Source organism: Elaeis guineensis, chromosome 15 (genome assembly GCF_000442705.2).
Source record: "Elaeis guineensis isolate ETL-2024a chromosome 15, EG11, whole genome shotgun sequence".
Lineage (NCBI taxonomy): Eukaryota > Viridiplantae > Streptophyta > Magnoliopsida > Arecales > Arecaceae > Elaeis > Elaeis guineensis.
The window spans coordinates 73,037,251-73,054,642 of NC_026007.2; the positions used below are offsets into that span (position 1 = coordinate 73,037,251).

Genomic DNA, 17,392 nt, shown 5'->3' on the forward strand with positions numbered 1-17,392 from the left:
TTGTACTATTTTTTGTAAGCTTGATATTTTTATTCTATTTAATATTATTAATTATTAATTTTATTTTATATTATTTAATTTTAAGTGATCGGATATTATGCTTTGTGGATATGATTACACATACTCTAATGTATCTCAGAACATTAGGAGAGAAAAAGTTATGCTAAAAGGGCTATAAAAATTATAACGTAAATAATAATAATATATTGGATAATTTAATTATGAGATGAATTGTACCGCACTGATACATCTCGATCTGGTACGGACACGAACAGCTACATACGATGCGGTATGAAAAAATAATTAATTAATTTAAAATAGAGAAAAAAATTTGAAATGATATTTTTTATTTGAATTAAAATTAAAATTTTTATTTTTTTAATTCAAAATTATAATTTTATTTTTTTTCATTTTTTTATGATATTTTTTATTTTTTTAAGATTTTTTTGGATTTTTTCTAAAAAAATTAATTTTAAATGAAAAAAATAATTTGAATTTATGTTTTTTATTTGAATTAACATTTGAATTTTTATTTTTTTTTCATTTTTTACTTCTTTGTTTAGAATATTTTTTTTAATTTGAAATGATATTTTTTATTTTAATTAAAATTAAGAATTTTATTTTTTTAAATTAAAAATTATAATTTTTATTTTTTTCTTATTTTTTAAATATTTTGCTTTTTCATGGCACTTTTTTTTAATCTTTTATTTTTTTTGACATATTTTTTTAAAAAAATTAATTTGAAATGGGAAAAGTAATTTGCAATGATGGTTTTTATTTGAATTAAAATTAAAATTTTTATTTTTTAAAATTTAAAATTATAATTTTTATTTTTTCTCATTTTTTTCTCATTTTTTATTTTTTATGATATTTTTTATTTTTTTATTTTTTTATTTTTTTAAGAATTTTTTGAGATAATTTTTTAAAAAAATAATTTTAAATGGAGAAAATAATTTAAAATTATCTTTTTTATTTGAATTAAAATATAAATTTTTATTTTTTAAAATTCATTCAAAATTTTAATTTTTATTTTTTTCTCTTTTTTTTCTTCTTTTATGATATTTTTTTAAAAAAATTAATTTGAAAAAGGAGATTGTAATTTGAAATGATGATTTTTATTTGAATTAAAATTAAAATTTTTATTTTTTAAAATTTAAAATTATAATTTCTATTTCTTTTCAATTCTTTTTTTATGATATTTTTAATTTTTTTACACTAATTTTTTTTAGATATTTTTTTAAAAGGATAATTTGAAATGGGGATACTAATTTGAAATGATAATTTTTATTTTTATCAAAATTAAAATTTTTATTCTTTTATAAATTTAAAATTTAAAATTTTATTTTTTTCTATTTTTTATTTTTTTGGGAGAGAAATTAAAAATGACAAATAATATGATGTTTTTAAAAATATCATATTATTTGGTATTTTTTATTTTTATTTTTTTTTGACGCCGTCTACGTGAAAAATGAGGGGTGATGCGGTGATGATAAAATACCATTCAAAATAATATTTTATTATTTTTACATCAATCTGATAAATAAATTAAAAATTAAATTATTTATATAAATAATTTTTTTTATATTAATTAGGAAAAGGAGTCGACGGTTTTTCCCATGCACATTCTACATGATGCCACTCATCCGGCATGGTACGTACGGACTTTGACCACTTGGAGCAAATCCACGTGCGGAAGGAAAGTATACATTTAATGCCCCTACTAAAATCTTGACTTTGAAACTCTTCGCACGTATATCAGCCAATACATTTTGAAATGTCCTTTATCAAAATAATTTTTAAAAAAAATTATTTATAAAAATAACATAAATTTTAATTTATTTATTAAATTAATATAAATTTTATAAAATATTATTTAAAATAATATTTTATAGTGTCCACGTCGCCACTCCTTTTCCATCTCTTTTCTACGTGAATGATGAAAGAAATAAAAAATAAACTCGTTATTGCAAATGACGTTTTTAAAAACGATATTTCAAATGGCAAGTTTAATTATTTAATTTTTAAAAAATAAAATAAAATAAAAATTATAATTTAAATTTTTTTAAAAAATAAAAATTTTGATTTTGATTCAAATAAAAATCATCATTTCAAATTAGTATCCCCACTTCAAATTTTTTTTAAAAAAAAATATCTGAAAAAAATGATGTAAAAAAACTAAAAAATACCATAAAAAAAGAAAAAATTAAAAAAATTGAAAAAAAATTGTAATTCCAAATTTTAAGAAAATAAAAATTTTAATTTTATTTCAAATAAAAATCATCATTCCAAATTACAATCCCCTTTTAAAATTAATTTTTTAAAAAAAATCCCAAAAAATTAATACCTTAAAAAATTAAAAAAATAAAAAATATCATAAAAATGAAAAAAATGAAAAAAAAAATGAAAAAAAATAAAAATTATAATTTTAAATTTAAAAAATAAAAATTTTAATTTTAATTCAAATAAAAAACATCATTTCAAATTACTTTTCCCATTTCAGATTAATTTTTTTTAAAAAATATCTCAAAAAAAATATCTTAAAAAATTAAAAAAATAAAAAATATCATAAAAATGAGAAAAAAGTAAAAATTATAATTTTAAATTTAAAAAAATAAAAATTTTAATTTTAATTCAAATAAAAAATATCATTTCAAATTACTTTCCCCATTTCAAATTATTTTTTAAAAAAAAATATGCCAAAAAATATCTTAAAAAAGTAAAAAAAATAAATAATATCATAAAAAAGAGAAATAAATGAGAAAAAATAATAATTATAATTTTAAATTTAAAAAAATAAAAATTTTAATTGTAATTCAAATAAAAAATATCATTTCAAATTACTTTCCCCATTTCAAATTAATTTTTTTAAAAAATATCTCAAAAAAATATCTTAAAAAATTAAAAAAATAAAAAATATCATAAAAAATAAATAAATAATAAATAAATAAAATAAAAATTATAATTTTAAATTTAAAAAAATAAAAATTTTAATCATAATTCAAATAAAAAACATCATTTCAAATTACTTTCCCCATTTCAAATTAATTTTTTTAAAAAATATTTCAAACAAAAGAAAAAAAATTCTAAAAAAATACCATAAAAACAGAGAAAAAAAAGGATAAAATGGACAAAATAAATTTTTGTGATAATTTTTATTTTTTTAATTTTTTAAGATATTTTTTTAAGATATTTTTTTAAAAAATTAATTTAAAATGAGAAAAGTAATTTGAAATCATGTTTTTATTTGAATTAAAATTAAAATTTTTATTTTTTAAATTTAAAATTATAATTTTTATTTTTTATCATTTTTTATTATATTTTTTAATTTTTTAAGGTATTAATTTTTTGAGATATTTTTGTAAAAAAATTAATTTTAAAAGGAGATTGTAATTTGAAATGATGATTTTTATTTGAATTAAAATTAATTTTTTTATTTTTTTAAAATTTAAAAATATAATTTTTATTTTTTATGATATTTTGTATTTTTTTACATCAATTTTTTTTTAAATATTTTTTAAAAAAATAATTTAAAATGAAGATTCTAATTTGAAATGATGATTTTTATTTAAATCAAAATCAAAATTTTTATTTTTTAAAAAAAATTAAATTATAATTTTTATTTTTTTATTTTTTTAATAAATAATTAAATCACCATTTGAAATGATATTTTTTAAAATACTATTTAAAATAATTTTTTTAAAAGCATCATTTAAAATGACGAGTTTTTTTTTTTATCATCCATGTTAAAAAAAAATGATCTCGTGAACACTTTAAAATATCATTTGATAAATAAATTTTTTTAAAAATTATTTTAGTAAAAAACTCCGTTTTGAATGCAGCGGACCGGGAGCCGCTACCTCTTTTGACGCTATCTTAGAATCACCCTCCATCACAGAGTCTCACATTTACAAATGAACACCGGATGACCTACATGATTAGCCAAGACCACTTTGCTCCAGAACAGTGCTCAGACTACAAGCAACATTTCATCTAATCGACCATAGCAAATGCATGGCTGTCACCCTGAAGAGTGTCTCGGAGGTAAAAAGAGAGTGCACGGACAGCTGCAAAAGAAAACCACTAGCAGTATTTGAATCCAACAAACAAATTCGCAGGTCATCCTTACCAAAAAAAAAAAAAAAAAAATTTCGCAGGTCATAGATATATACACATTTGTGGCTCCAGAAGCCAATAGAACCAGGTTACAAGCTTTGTTGGCATGTGTACTAGAAATTTTCTCGGCTGTTATTTCAAAGAGAGCAAAACAGGGAGTGAGAGGAAGCCAGCTGTATTCCGACATCCATGGCTTAGCTGCAGCCAAGCGCCCCGCTATATTGATGCCAGCTCTCAGCCAGTGACATGAAAGTACTGCAGAAAAAGAAGAACTTGAGGTGAGCTAGAATATCTCGATTTAGAGTAATGAGCAGGAAGAGAGAGGAAGTCACCAAGGACGAGAAGAAAGTCATCAAAATTTACTCCATTTCCTTACCAGTTCTCTTTATAATTAATAAAAAAGGCCTTGTTTTAAGGCTTCTTATTGAAACCCACCCCAAACAAATTTAAAGAGGCTCCTATGAGATGCTTGATATAGGATCAGGTAAATGAATACAAGAATGATTTCAACACTCACTTAAACAGAAAATGCAAAGGTACAAAAATTTACAGGGATCATTACCACTTTGTTTTGAGAATGCCATGTTAAAATCTGGATTGAAAGTCTTGAAATCGTTGTCTTTTTACATCATACACTACTGCGAATAGGTCTCGTGAAGATGCAGTGCCTCCGTTTGAACATCTCCTTTTCTTTCTCACACGATACAAGAAATCTTCTGTATCTAGAACATAAGAAACCTGTGGCACACAGATTAGCCAAATGCTTAGATGACGAGGAAAAAAATGAATCATATGAAACACAAAAAAGCATATTCATATAACTGGTAGGTCTCAGGAACAAACTAGAAGTTCACATGAATATATAGGCTCAATACCTTAGAGGAACTACATGATATCTTGCATTCCAAGCCATTGACAACTTGAATCCCATCCATGACCGTGCTAGTAGAATACTCATCGCCGCTTCCAAATTTGCGTTTATTCCTGAAGAATATTTATCCATTGTCAAAGGTAATTAAAGTTACAAGAGTTTGAACTTTTATGGTCAGCAAATTGTGCATGCCTTTCCAGGAAGACACCATGTGTACCCATTCGATCTGAAGCATTTGACAAGAAATCATTATACAGATAAGCTGAAAAATTAGGATCTATAGAAACAGCGGTCACTTCAGGCTTTTCATGTCCATATTCCATTAGTTGGATAGATAATCTAGTTGGATTTGAAGTCTGCAAAATATGATAACAATGTCAAAATTAAGAAACTGGTGCCGTCAGTCACATTCACATTCAACAATTAAAAATAGGATACTTGTATTTCCGCCAACCTTTTTAGGCTAAAACTATCTTCGGTTGTTAAAGAAAGAAATCCATTCAAATGTTCAACACTGGTTTTAGATGCAGTACTTTGACAACCAGGTTTCAGAAAGGAGAACTTGTAGTAGGTCAAAGAAACTATTACGAAAACAAGAAGTCAAAGTCTCAATATTAAAAGGAAAGATGGCATGAAACTTACACGCTCAAATCGATATATACTTTCATCATGAAGGAGCACACGAGCATTTTCATGATAAACTAGATCCAAAAAATTTCCAGGTTTCCTTGACTTTTCATATAAATAGAGGTGAAGAAGCTTGTTGTCCATTTCATCTGAGGCAATTGCTTGAAGCTGAAAGAGAACTGCAGGTTAGTTCATTTAAAGAGTATTTCGATCCTTGCTTTAAGTATCTCTGGCAAAATTACCTGCTTAACAACTTTATATATCAACTTATCCAATGTAAAAAGTACATAGGACTGAGTTCCAATGATAGCACGGCAATCATCTTCAAACTTAGTATTGTCAGCAGAACCATCAAGTAGGTTGTAAAGTGCACTCATAAATCTGCAAACTCAGAACAAACAAAATTTATTTTTTGTTTTTAAGTGGTCACATAATCTGCATAGAGGCATAGATATGAACAGAAATTACTTAGCGTATAAATCTGGAGGGTTAGTATCCTTTGAAGTTCTCCATTTCTTTTCAGCAGCTGATGAATTTGTCTTTGCCGAGAGTATTCTCTCATACAAAGTCTGCAAGAAAAGAGTATATCACAAAAGAAACCGCAAATTCACAAGTGGTTTCCAAAAATGAATGTAATTAAGAAAAAAAAAACCAGACCTGATGAAGCCTAAACAGCACATAAAATGAATCATTTCCATAAAAGATCGATGAGCATTTATCTTCCTTATCATGTAAGGCTGCAGGTACATGTTTTGCAAGAGGCTTAACTGTATGTAGAATACATTCTGAAAATGGCATTGACGTTATGTCTCCCTCAGCATCGTTAGCATCAGCCATTCCTTCAGCCTCACCCTCACTTTCAGCCTTAGCATCCTGATCGTCACGATCTGCATCTTCCTCCTCTTCCTCATGATCTTCACGAGAACACTCCTCCCCATCACCAGATTCACTGCCTGAAACATCCTCACCAGCCTCTGATGCATTTTCACTGTCCTCTGTAGACCTTTGAGCACTTTCCTCACCCTCATCATCCGCATCAGCATCATTTTCTCCAGCTGCCTCACCACAACAGGCCTCCACTTCTCCAGGTCTGACTTGACACTGTCTGCTAGCAGAACTGTCCTTTGGTTTAGGTGATGCACCCATAGCAGCATCTTCAAAAGCTACAAAATTATCCTCTTCAAAATCTCCATTAGGTGATAATTCACCCTCTTCCCTCTCTACTTTAAAGTTATTATGGACAACAGAACCTTCACTAAGTCCATGTAATTTGTTACTTTCAGTGGTGCAACCACCATTTGCAGGTCCATTTGGCCTCCCACCGTCCACTCCCTAACATAAGAACAAGCATACCAAGCATTAAAAGGAAAATGTAATAAATTTTAAAACAGAAGAACCACAATTTTGTTTCACCAAGAATACACATACAGAACACTAACATTTAAATATCTGTGATAACAAGAACAATAACAGGAGTCAGGACTAACGATAAAAGCCAGTATTGGCAAATGGGGCAGCTTTTTTCATGATTGTATGATCACGGCTTTTTCATATATGAATACAGCAGAATAAACAGATGGTAAAATCCTATATCACACTAGCAAGTTTGTGATAGGCATGTAGTGATTAAATAAGGAAGCTTTTCCATAATCAAATGATTACATTAAAATTTCAAGACATGTACTGAAATACCTAAAATTTCACCAGCAAATAAAGCTTGAGTCCACACCCTAAGTACGATGATTTACTAGTAAAACATTCAAGAGTCATAATATATATCTATTTCTGCAGAATAACAAGTAATAGAGAGTAAACATACAGATGCAGATAACCAGAAGATGGTCTTGACACTTATGCACTAGATTCTTCATCTTCTGTCACTTCATTGAGCAATAAAGTTCAAGCCCTTGAGGAGCCTGGAATTTTTTCATAAAGAACACATCAACGTTGGACCCAATATTTTTTGTTTTAGAGCAAGTACAATGGTGTTAAATTACTTTCTGAGATTTAATTTATTTATAGTTAAATAAAATTTCATTTTCTAGGCCTAAGAACTAAAAGAAATCCCTTGAATGATCATCCGAACTTAATTGATTATATCATTAACATTAATGAATTTTATTATACCATCCGAAACTTCATATTTCTATTTTTGAGAGGGCAATCAAACCTTCATAATTCTACAATTTTCTCAGCTGTCTGTTTTCTTAAATCAACCGGACAAATGCTGAATTGAGAAGCAGTTGACTTTTCTCATAGTTGTTGATTATTATAAACGTCATTATAATGCATAAATACCAAAAAATCATCCTCCAGTGTATTGTATGTATGGATATGTTCTATATTTCAATGCTAATCCTTTTAGACCTTCCGGCCTTAAAACAAACTGCTTACTGTGTCCAACAGCCTCAGAAAGAACATGAGGGAAAGAAATGGGTTTTTGGACATTCAACTACAAACTGTCGAAATTGTGAAGGACAACCAACTCATGGATTCGATTACCTAAAAATGGATATTTTTCCACAAACAACCAAATGATAACCTCTTGGAGCCAAATATTCAGATAAACTATGGATAAGACCAAACTGTGGAAGAATTCAAAAGTTAAAACCAAGCAGGTTAATAACTACAAGGACATGCTAGAGAGTGAGCCAGATGTAATAAACCAGAAAAACAGCTCCATGATGACCTAAATTGCAAATTCATACCTTTGAAGCAGGTAAAACTTCATTACTAGATCGAGGTTCAACTGCCATCTCATTTCCTGACTGAGCAGCTTTGGAAGTTGTAGCACAAACACCTTGCAAGGAGAACCATAACAGTCATCATTTTAAACTCCAAAAGCAGAAAAAGACAAAGAACTAAAAGGGAGAAAAAGTTCAGCCCCTCAAACCTGAGATAGTTTCCAGGTTGTTTCTAGTAGGACCTGGTTCAGCTCTACCAGCAGGAGAAACATTATCAGTTAACTTCTCAGTAGAAGCGGTTTGCATGGTTGCCCCAGATATTACATCAGCTGTGGGAGCATTGCCCTGCACCCTTCCATGAAGTGGAGCACCAGATAGATTATCACCTCGGCGAGCAGTGCGATCCACGTCATGAAAACCATTATCAGTAACTGCTGCATCCCCATTTGCCAACCTCAGCCTGCATGAAACTGCTTGTTCTGGTGGAATGCTTTCATCACCATTGCTTTGCTTGGTAACAGCAGCACCATCAGCACCAGGGCTGCTATTGCTTTCCCCAACATTTGCCATACTATTTTTGACAGCACGAGTCTTAGGTTTCACCACATCCTCAGTATCCTCTGCACCCTGAGGCCGAGGTTGAACACCCAACATTGGCTCCAAAAAGCTTGTCCATATTCTCATTACTTTGTCCAGTTGGTCTGAGGATGCACAAACTTCTCCACATGAATATTTAATGATCTGATACAGGTCTTCATGAATATCCAAATCCACATACTCAAATTCCATATTGGGGACTATAGGCCGCCGATTTCCAGCAGCAATAGCAAGAAGCACATCATCCTCTTTCCGTTTCTTCTCATTAATTTCTTTGATCTCAGACAACAAAGCTGTGCAATGAATAACATTGCAGATACATTACCAAAAATGTAATATTAGCCAACATACATAAATCTATATCTCTATACTCATCAATAGTAATTCATTACAGCTGCACTAAATTTTATTTACAGAAGTTGATCTCATGGAGAATTCAATGAACAATTAAACATGAAGAAAACTTACACTAGATCAGGAATTCATGATACTTAAATGCGATACAATATTAAAAAAAATTATATACCTTTCGTGCTCAAGCTCTTTGTGTCCTGTTGCTTGAAATAGAAACTACGATGGTCAAGTGACTTGTGATAGTTCTTGGCATATATTTCCGCCCAAACTTTATTGAAATCAGCCCGACATCTTGACCATTCCTCTTGCTTTTGCTTCAGACGAGTCAATATGACGGGCAATGCAAGACTGGCATTTTTGCGTAGAACATCCATCACATCCAAGCCATGATCACCATATAATCTTTCAATGCATCTCAAGTTTAGCGCTATTCAAGAAGGCAGAAAGACTCAATAGACAAATAAATACACAAAATTCAAGCCAAAAGGAAAAAAACACTAATTGTTTCTGTTACTAGACATGAATACTAACAAGTAAAATGGTCTTCAATGCGAACTGGACTCTCTGGTTTGATTGTATTGTCCTGAATCTTTTCTAGCAATTCCTCAACTCGCTTAGTAGTCACATTCACTGACTCCAATAACATATCCAGCTCAAACCTGAAAGCATCTCACAATACAAAAAGGCACATAAGCAAACACTGTATAGACAGAGTTCTGCACCTTTATATGCAACAGTTATCAAAACATGAAAACAAGACGTAATGAAAAAAATATGTCAAATGGTTAATAGGAATAGATGGAGACAAAAACACCTGCTAGAGAGGAAAACAATTCTTTGATTTATTAAGATGAAATGAATGCTAAATTAAAGAATATTCATTTCAGCTACAGTTCAAGATCTCTCAATATGATATTTTTAATTGAAAGGAACTGAGTGAGCACCTATCATCTTCGCATCTAAATAAGCTTTCCTCGTATTGGTTTTTCCGCATGTGCTTAAAAGAATAATCCTCACTTCCTGATGTCACTGATACCCATTCATCATTCAGTACTGATGCACCAAGGTCAGTCCTGTGGCTTGAAGGAGGAATTGGATACTGGCAAGCAACAGAGCAAAAAAATAAGACAGGTGAATAGATGTTTTTACAAGGAAGGCACAAGGGTAGAAATAACATTTACATTTTTTGGCAGAAGACGGTAACTGGGGCTACATCGCTGACAATTTGAGAGGTCAAGCTCCGAAATCGGTTTGCATAAATTATATTTTTCTTTGTTTGAGAAGAAAGGAGTCTTCTGAGATGCCATGTCTTTAGAATTATATGCAGCAACTTTGTCAACTCTTTCCCTTTCACGGTCTCTCTCCCTCTCATCCCTTTCATGCTCCCTGTCTCTGTCTCTATCCTCTAGCTTAACTGGTCTAGCCACATGTCCTTCGTTCCGCAATGATGCTGTTAGTATATAAAAGCACAATTACATTATAAATTTAAAGTACAAAAAAAATATCAGATAAAGCACCCTAGCATCGTCAATCATCTAAGGTCACAGAAAAATTATGGCCAAGAAAGAAAAGTAACTGATTTCATCTAAATATATATAGGAAATTGAAAAATAAGAATAAGATTTTCACATACTTTTATTGAACACGCCTGCAAGAAATCCATCTGCAGAAAAGGTCTCACTTAGAAACTACATCCACAGACTTAAAACTTCTCTGCATATATATATAATCACGATTTATGGATCCCCAAAACTATGAAAAAATATAAGCTTACCTATGTTCTCACAATGGGCCAAAAATTCGTTAAAACCATCCATAAGATCTGGATACTTTTCAAGGATATCACTCACCTAAAAATGACAGCAGACATAGGCTTTTAGAATGCATTAAGTGGCAATGAGAAAGTGTAAAAGAAAAGGCATATTCTTATAAGCAAAACTTGTGGTGTGTTTCATGATTGTATGATAAGCTAGAAGAAAATGAGACAATAACTAGATATAGGTCAAATAGCTAAACAAAACAGACATACAGTTTGTTGAAGGCACGAGTTGATGGCTGCAGTTAATTAAATGACAAATTACAATCCATGAATAGATTGATTTACAATCAAAATGTTACAGTTTCATGTGTGAAGGCTTCCTTGAAGCCTTATAAACTCATGATTTTGCTCCAAAGCCAACTTCATTTGAAAAACAAAAGCTTGGATGATGATGATCTTAAAATCTTCCAATTTCCGACTCCTGTTAATATGGTTCTCATTCTATTATTTAAAAGTACTAGTACTTACTATGCACATTGCCAAACCAAGTGGGAGAGTTGACAGCTCTAATTCCATCAACTGAGAGGTATATGTGATTGAATCAAGACACGGACATGCTTGAATATTTTATAAATGGGAATGGCAACCAAGTGCAAATGCATGTAATATCCAAAGGGATGGAGTAACTGATGAATGGTTGGGGTTCCATCATAATCAGGCACTGCAACTTTACCTAGAGTGTCATCCATTTATCAGACAGCAATTACAGACCTTTCCTCTTTTAAAACTCCAAAGGTGGATTATAAGCAGTCCAGATCGGGTTAGAGACAGTCACCTTCAACTAAATAGACTTGTATACAAACTTCACCATTTATCAAAATGTCAATCCCGCCAATTCAAAAGTTTGCTCAGCTATCCATGCTATCAAGGATACCTTCATATGCTAGACTTCGATATCAAAAACTTTGATACATTTGGTTTCATCATCACATGGAACCTATATATTTATGGTTAATAAATATACACTGCACAACTCTTGGTACTTTCTTAGGCAGCTAACCAAGACAGCACCAATGATACAAGTGAAGCAATGCCTGACAGTATAAGACTTCCAGTGCTTATGCATAATGATGTTGATGATGACAAAAAAGGTGGAGTTGAAAGTAGTAATTGCCAGTGATAAAAAAATATTAACGCCAGAGTCATGCAATATCAGCAAAATTAGAAAGGTGGACATGACGATGTGTCTGTCAATAGCAACAAGTTGGGGTAAGGGTGAACCAGTCTTGCAACGAATATAATGGATCAGAAATAGCATAATGAGACAGCAAAAGTAAGAATCGTAGTGGGAAAACATTGCAGAAGATTGTGAGAATGAAAGAATGATAAAGTAATGGAAGCGAAAATGATGATACAATCATAGACTAGAAAATCAGATTAAGCAACAGATCAGACAATCAAATTGTTTATTCAGTATAATACCAAATTGAGGCAAACAGACCACATATAGGGAGCGAGTCTTTTAGACAAAGAGAATGTCAAGATGATGCATTGCCAGTTTGACTGTGGAAAGACCTAATAAGATAATTCACACCAAGTAAAGCGAGTATTATCACACAAACTCTAAAAATAACAAGAACGATCTCTTAATTTAATGGAGTATATCTTTTGGGCGTGGCAATCATGTGGACATCTTATGTTGTCACATTACCTTTTAAGCAGTTGTTACCACCTGAACTAATCATTTAAGTGGGTCATGTCAAACTTGTGGTTTGTGATATATCACGAATCAGCATCAATTGTCTAAAAGAGTCATAGATTGACAACATGTAATATTAGGAATATTTAAATTCTGATAAATTGGATTTCAAGAGTTGGTTTTAAGCTTTTTCCTCCAAACTACTAATAATCCTTTTCATCAGCCAATATAACTAATCTGTCTTACTTTAGAAACCTTAAACATAACTGTTCTCTGGAAATTACCCAAAAGCACCAACTAGCAAAATATAGGGTATTAAAGCTTTAAAAAATATATATAGAATAATCAAACTTTAAAAAATAGACTGCAAGTGATGCAAGAAAAACAAGCATGGTAAGATTCCACTAGTTTATCAATAGTTTTTTTATTAAAAAAATCCACTGTTTTATACAGAAATTTAATAATCAGAACTTTACCAGGTTCTTCAGTTCAGTTCTGGTAATAATTTCCTTGCTATATATGTGAAGGCATTTCAAGAACTCCTGGTATGTTTCAGGATGCAACTTCTCCTTGACTCTCTCACAGAAATTAAATTCTTGAGTGTACATACCTGCCAAAAATATTATAGATTCAATATGTGTACCATCTTTTATTCGAAAAAAGGAAAAAAGAATAATTCTTTTAGTAAACAAAACAAGGAAATCAGATGCACACATGTTCTGATATACCTACGCAAACAGCATACTAGTATATGCTCACACTACAGAACTTTTGTACACGAACCGAATCATATTTTTAACAATCAGCACTAATTTCTCAATAAAGGTGTGGCAAAGGCACATCCATAAAACATATAAGATTAATTCCAAAAAACTAATGAATACAATCATATTTAGCAATATAAATGCATATTGAATATGTTGGAAGTTGAGCAATTCAAGGTTGATTCAACTTTCCAGTGCTGAAGGAAATAAACCTTCCCAGGGACAATCAAAAAGTAGAATCCATTAGAAGGGACCAAGATAAATGGAACAAGGCTTCTTATGTATACTCATCATAAGCTAATAACAACAAGCAACCCAGTAGATAAGACAAACCATAATAGGAATATGCCATCTTTCCACTAAAAGTGCTTTCAGCATTCAAAATGACAACACATCAGGCTATGCAGGGATTGAATGATAGCATTTCAGAGACTGACACATCTCCGAGATCATCAAGATTTTTTAAGCCACATGATGCATTCACAACATCATTGACAACAGCGATGATCACACAATTATCCCAGTATTTTGACCAGCTAGAATACATACAAAAATAACACAAGTATGCTCCCAATACAAACCATAACCTCAAAGCATTTTTAGAATATAATGATTCAGAAGATTTCATGAAAATCAACAGCCATGTCCAGGATCAGCTCTTCTAGAAATTCATCTCATATCAGAGATAGGAAAGCTACTAAAATGAAAACAGTTGTGATCTCAGTTGTATATAACAGTCACAAGGATCCCAGACACCTAGAACTAAAGCTGCAGTGTGGTGCCAAGTCTAAGCATTGAAGATATTAAACAATGGATCAGCCAGGAAATAGAATCTCGGAATGATGGAACAAGTAACGACATAAACAAGCAGAAAAAATGGTGCGACCAGATGCCTATGAACAAGGGCAGAAAGGAAACAGGCAAAGCATATTAAATAATAATTCTACATCAACCAGAGATGCAGTTTATTCACTAACAAAGATATCTGGAAGTAACAAAAAACAAATGCTGCTGGACTTACTCTTCAGAGCATTCTTATCATCAAAGAATGAAGCTGAAATGCTATATGTTCCAAAGTTTTCAGCACCTTCCCCACCATGATGCAAGTGCTCACCAACAGAGTCATCTACCCTTCTATTAGAAGGTTTACGTCTACGCAGCACATTGTCCAAATCTCTGCTGTCATGCTCTAAATCCTTCTCATCCCGCTCACAATCTCTTCTGTCTCTATCTTCTTTCCTATCTTTTTCCTTTTCACAACGTCTTCTTTTCCTGTCATGTTCTGGATCAGGACGGTCAACGCTGATGTCGCGATCAGCATGTAAATTATAAGTTCTTTCCCTCTGCAAATTCATTATATGGGACCAAGTTAGCCACCTAAAGGTTGATTGAGACAACCTTTTGGGAACATATATTGAGCAGCCCATATATCAAAAATTTTAGCTTGGAGAGGCTTAATGCATGCGGGATATATTGTCTCCCTTGAATGAGTTAGAATTCACAGAGACAATTTGGCAGTTCAGAAGTACAAGATTTTGTTCATATTAAAAGCAATTTATTCCTAATTATAATGAACTGGAATGATTTATTGTAAAGATAGAACTCTAAAAATAAAATTCCTAAGATATACCTTATCCCCATGAAGGTGTCTCATTGCAACCATCACAGAGCTCCTCTCATCCCGACGAATAAAGGGTCTAGCAGGTGCTCCATGTTGTGAAGCGACTGTTGCTGAGGCATCAGGCAGAAAGTGTGTGAATTCCTCCAGTAGATCATGATGATTCTGAAAGAGAACCGCTACCTACAAAAAAAAATAGGAGAATCTAGGCCGTTCAAGTAGAGAACTTCATCACTGTAAAGAGTATGGCGGGAGGAAAGGGAAAATACCTCCTGATAGACTTCCTGGATGGATTTGTTCTCCCTCCGATACATATTCAGAATATCCAAGAATGACTTGTAAACATGTTCGTCATTCTGGAAACGATTCTGCAGGGAGAAGTGAAGTATTAAGAGATAACCCTAAAAATAAATACTGGCAGGACATACATACATACATATATACATATATCAGATTTATACCTTTATTTTGTTTACAAAATTAATGGCCTCTTCGAATTCGACAGGCTTCTTTTCCTCAGCAAGCTTGATCTCATACCCCTTGGGCAAGAAGGTGTTAAAGCCCAGGATCAGATCTCGATGCCCCTTAAACAGTTCCTTTACCCTCACAATAACCCCGTTCGTATCAATTCTGTCACGATTGCATCAGAAGGAGAGCACAGGCGAAAAATCACTAAACGTAAAGAACCGTCAAACGGACAAAGCGACAAGTTAAAAAAGCAGCAGAAGGCTACGGAAGTTGAACCTTTGGCTCTTGAAGTCCTTCATGACTTCAAGAAATTCATCATATTTGTCCTTCTCTCCTGAAACATATCCTTCACAGCCTTCAAATAAGCTAGGGCATCGTTTGTCGTCAGCTTCGGAGCACTACAGGCCGCCGGTGCCAGCGCCATGTGGGTTTGCCCAGAGCTTCTACAAGACCACCAAAATTAATTGAATCGAAGCAGATCGAAACCCATATTGTAAAATTTCCATGTAATGAACAAAAATCAACCCCAAGAAAAAAAAAACATTATTCCAGAAAAAAACATATCCTTTTCCCGCATCTAATTCTGCTTACGAAAACAATACCCTAACAAAATTGAAATTTTCAAAAATCGTTCATCAGGGAAAAGAAATTAACTCAACCGCATATTATTCGACGTTCAGAATATCACATACATATACGAAGAAAAAAGCGAGTATAGAGAACAAAATTGAATCTTACTCCACGCCTACTTCTTGTTCAAGGCAAAAGAATGATTAAAAGCCGGAAACTCTCGCAACACCGAATAAACAGGGGAAAATTCGGATTTATCGACCATCTATCGCTACTCGAAGCAATAAAAAAAACAAAACATATAAAGCACATCTAAGACACGGTTCGAAAGGAAAGCGAGCCCGACCAGAAGAAAGAAATCCCAAGGAGAAGAGAAAACTCACGGATCCGCTCGAGATATGTTGGGCCGCTTGAGCTGGGAACTCATGAACGCCTCCTCCCGGGCCGTTTTCATCTACTCATCAAACGAACGGAGGAGAAAACGAAGATTTACACCAAAGCCCCCCTCCCCGCCTCACCCCTTCGATCGCCCGGCGGCAGACGGATCTGGCGGCAAGAATTCGCCGGGATCGAGCGCTCCGGGTTGGCGGTAGCTTGCAAGCGAAGCGAGGGCGAAGCCAATAACACGAGAGACAGAAAAAGAGAGAGAAATCGGCTCTTCCCTCTTCGTCTATATCATGCCCATCTCTGGAGGACGAGAGCGGGGATCAGGGAAGAGAGAGCCGAAAGGCTTCAATAAAAGGACCAAAGGGACGGTGAAAGGTGCGCTATATATACCGGGGACGTTACTAAAACCACCCGGGCGTTTGTCCACTGATCACTGCCGCTCGATCGGTAGACCCCACCGCTCTGATCCTCCGGTCCATGATGATTTCCTCATTGCTCCATCAGACGGCCCCTGATGATCCCCGAATTAACCGTCTGATTGGCTTGTGGCCCCTAGAGCACGGCGGAGATTTTATTGTTCTTAGGTTGAGAAATGGTTCCGAATTAGTACGGTAGCATCTGATGATCCGAATAAGACCATCGTGTTGATCCGAGACCATAAGTAATACAAACCCTGCGGTGATTTGGTCATCAATAATCTAACTCACTATATTTATATTTGATAGATTGTGATTCAATAAGTAAAAATTTTTAAATATCCACGAATAACCAATTTGATACTCCATGAAAATTCAAAATCACTGATGATATACTATCTATAATATATTATATAAAATATATTTATTAATTATATATAATATATTATAAATAAAATATTAATA

At 32.2% G+C, this 17,392-nt stretch overlaps 1 protein-coding gene across 1 annotated transcript; it reads right to left on the reverse strand.

Moving 5' to 3' along the window:
- Positions 1-4,138: 4,138 nt before the first annotated feature.
- Positions 4,139-16,848, reverse strand: LOC105058705 (paired amphipathic helix protein Sin3-like 4). Its single transcript, XM_010941722.3, is given in 24 exon segments — positions 4,139-4,368; positions 4,676-4,851; positions 4,989-5,097; positions 5,177-5,340; positions 5,627-5,779; positions 5,854-5,992; positions 6,080-6,180; positions 6,269-6,943; positions 8,320-8,411; positions 8,505-9,185; positions 9,419-9,673; positions 9,778-9,905; positions 10,191-10,345; positions 10,428-10,696; positions 10,880-10,909; positions 11,021-11,096; positions 13,181-13,314; positions 14,490-14,811; positions 15,099-15,269; positions 15,356-15,454; positions 15,548-15,716; positions 15,831-15,879; positions 15,882-15,997; positions 16,508-16,848. Coding segments are annotated over 23 exon segments (4,311 nt in total). The 5' UTR covers positions 16,579-16,848; the 3' UTR covers positions 4,139-4,368; positions 4,676-4,698.
- Between the last annotated feature and the right edge of the window lie 544 nt (positions 16,849-17,392).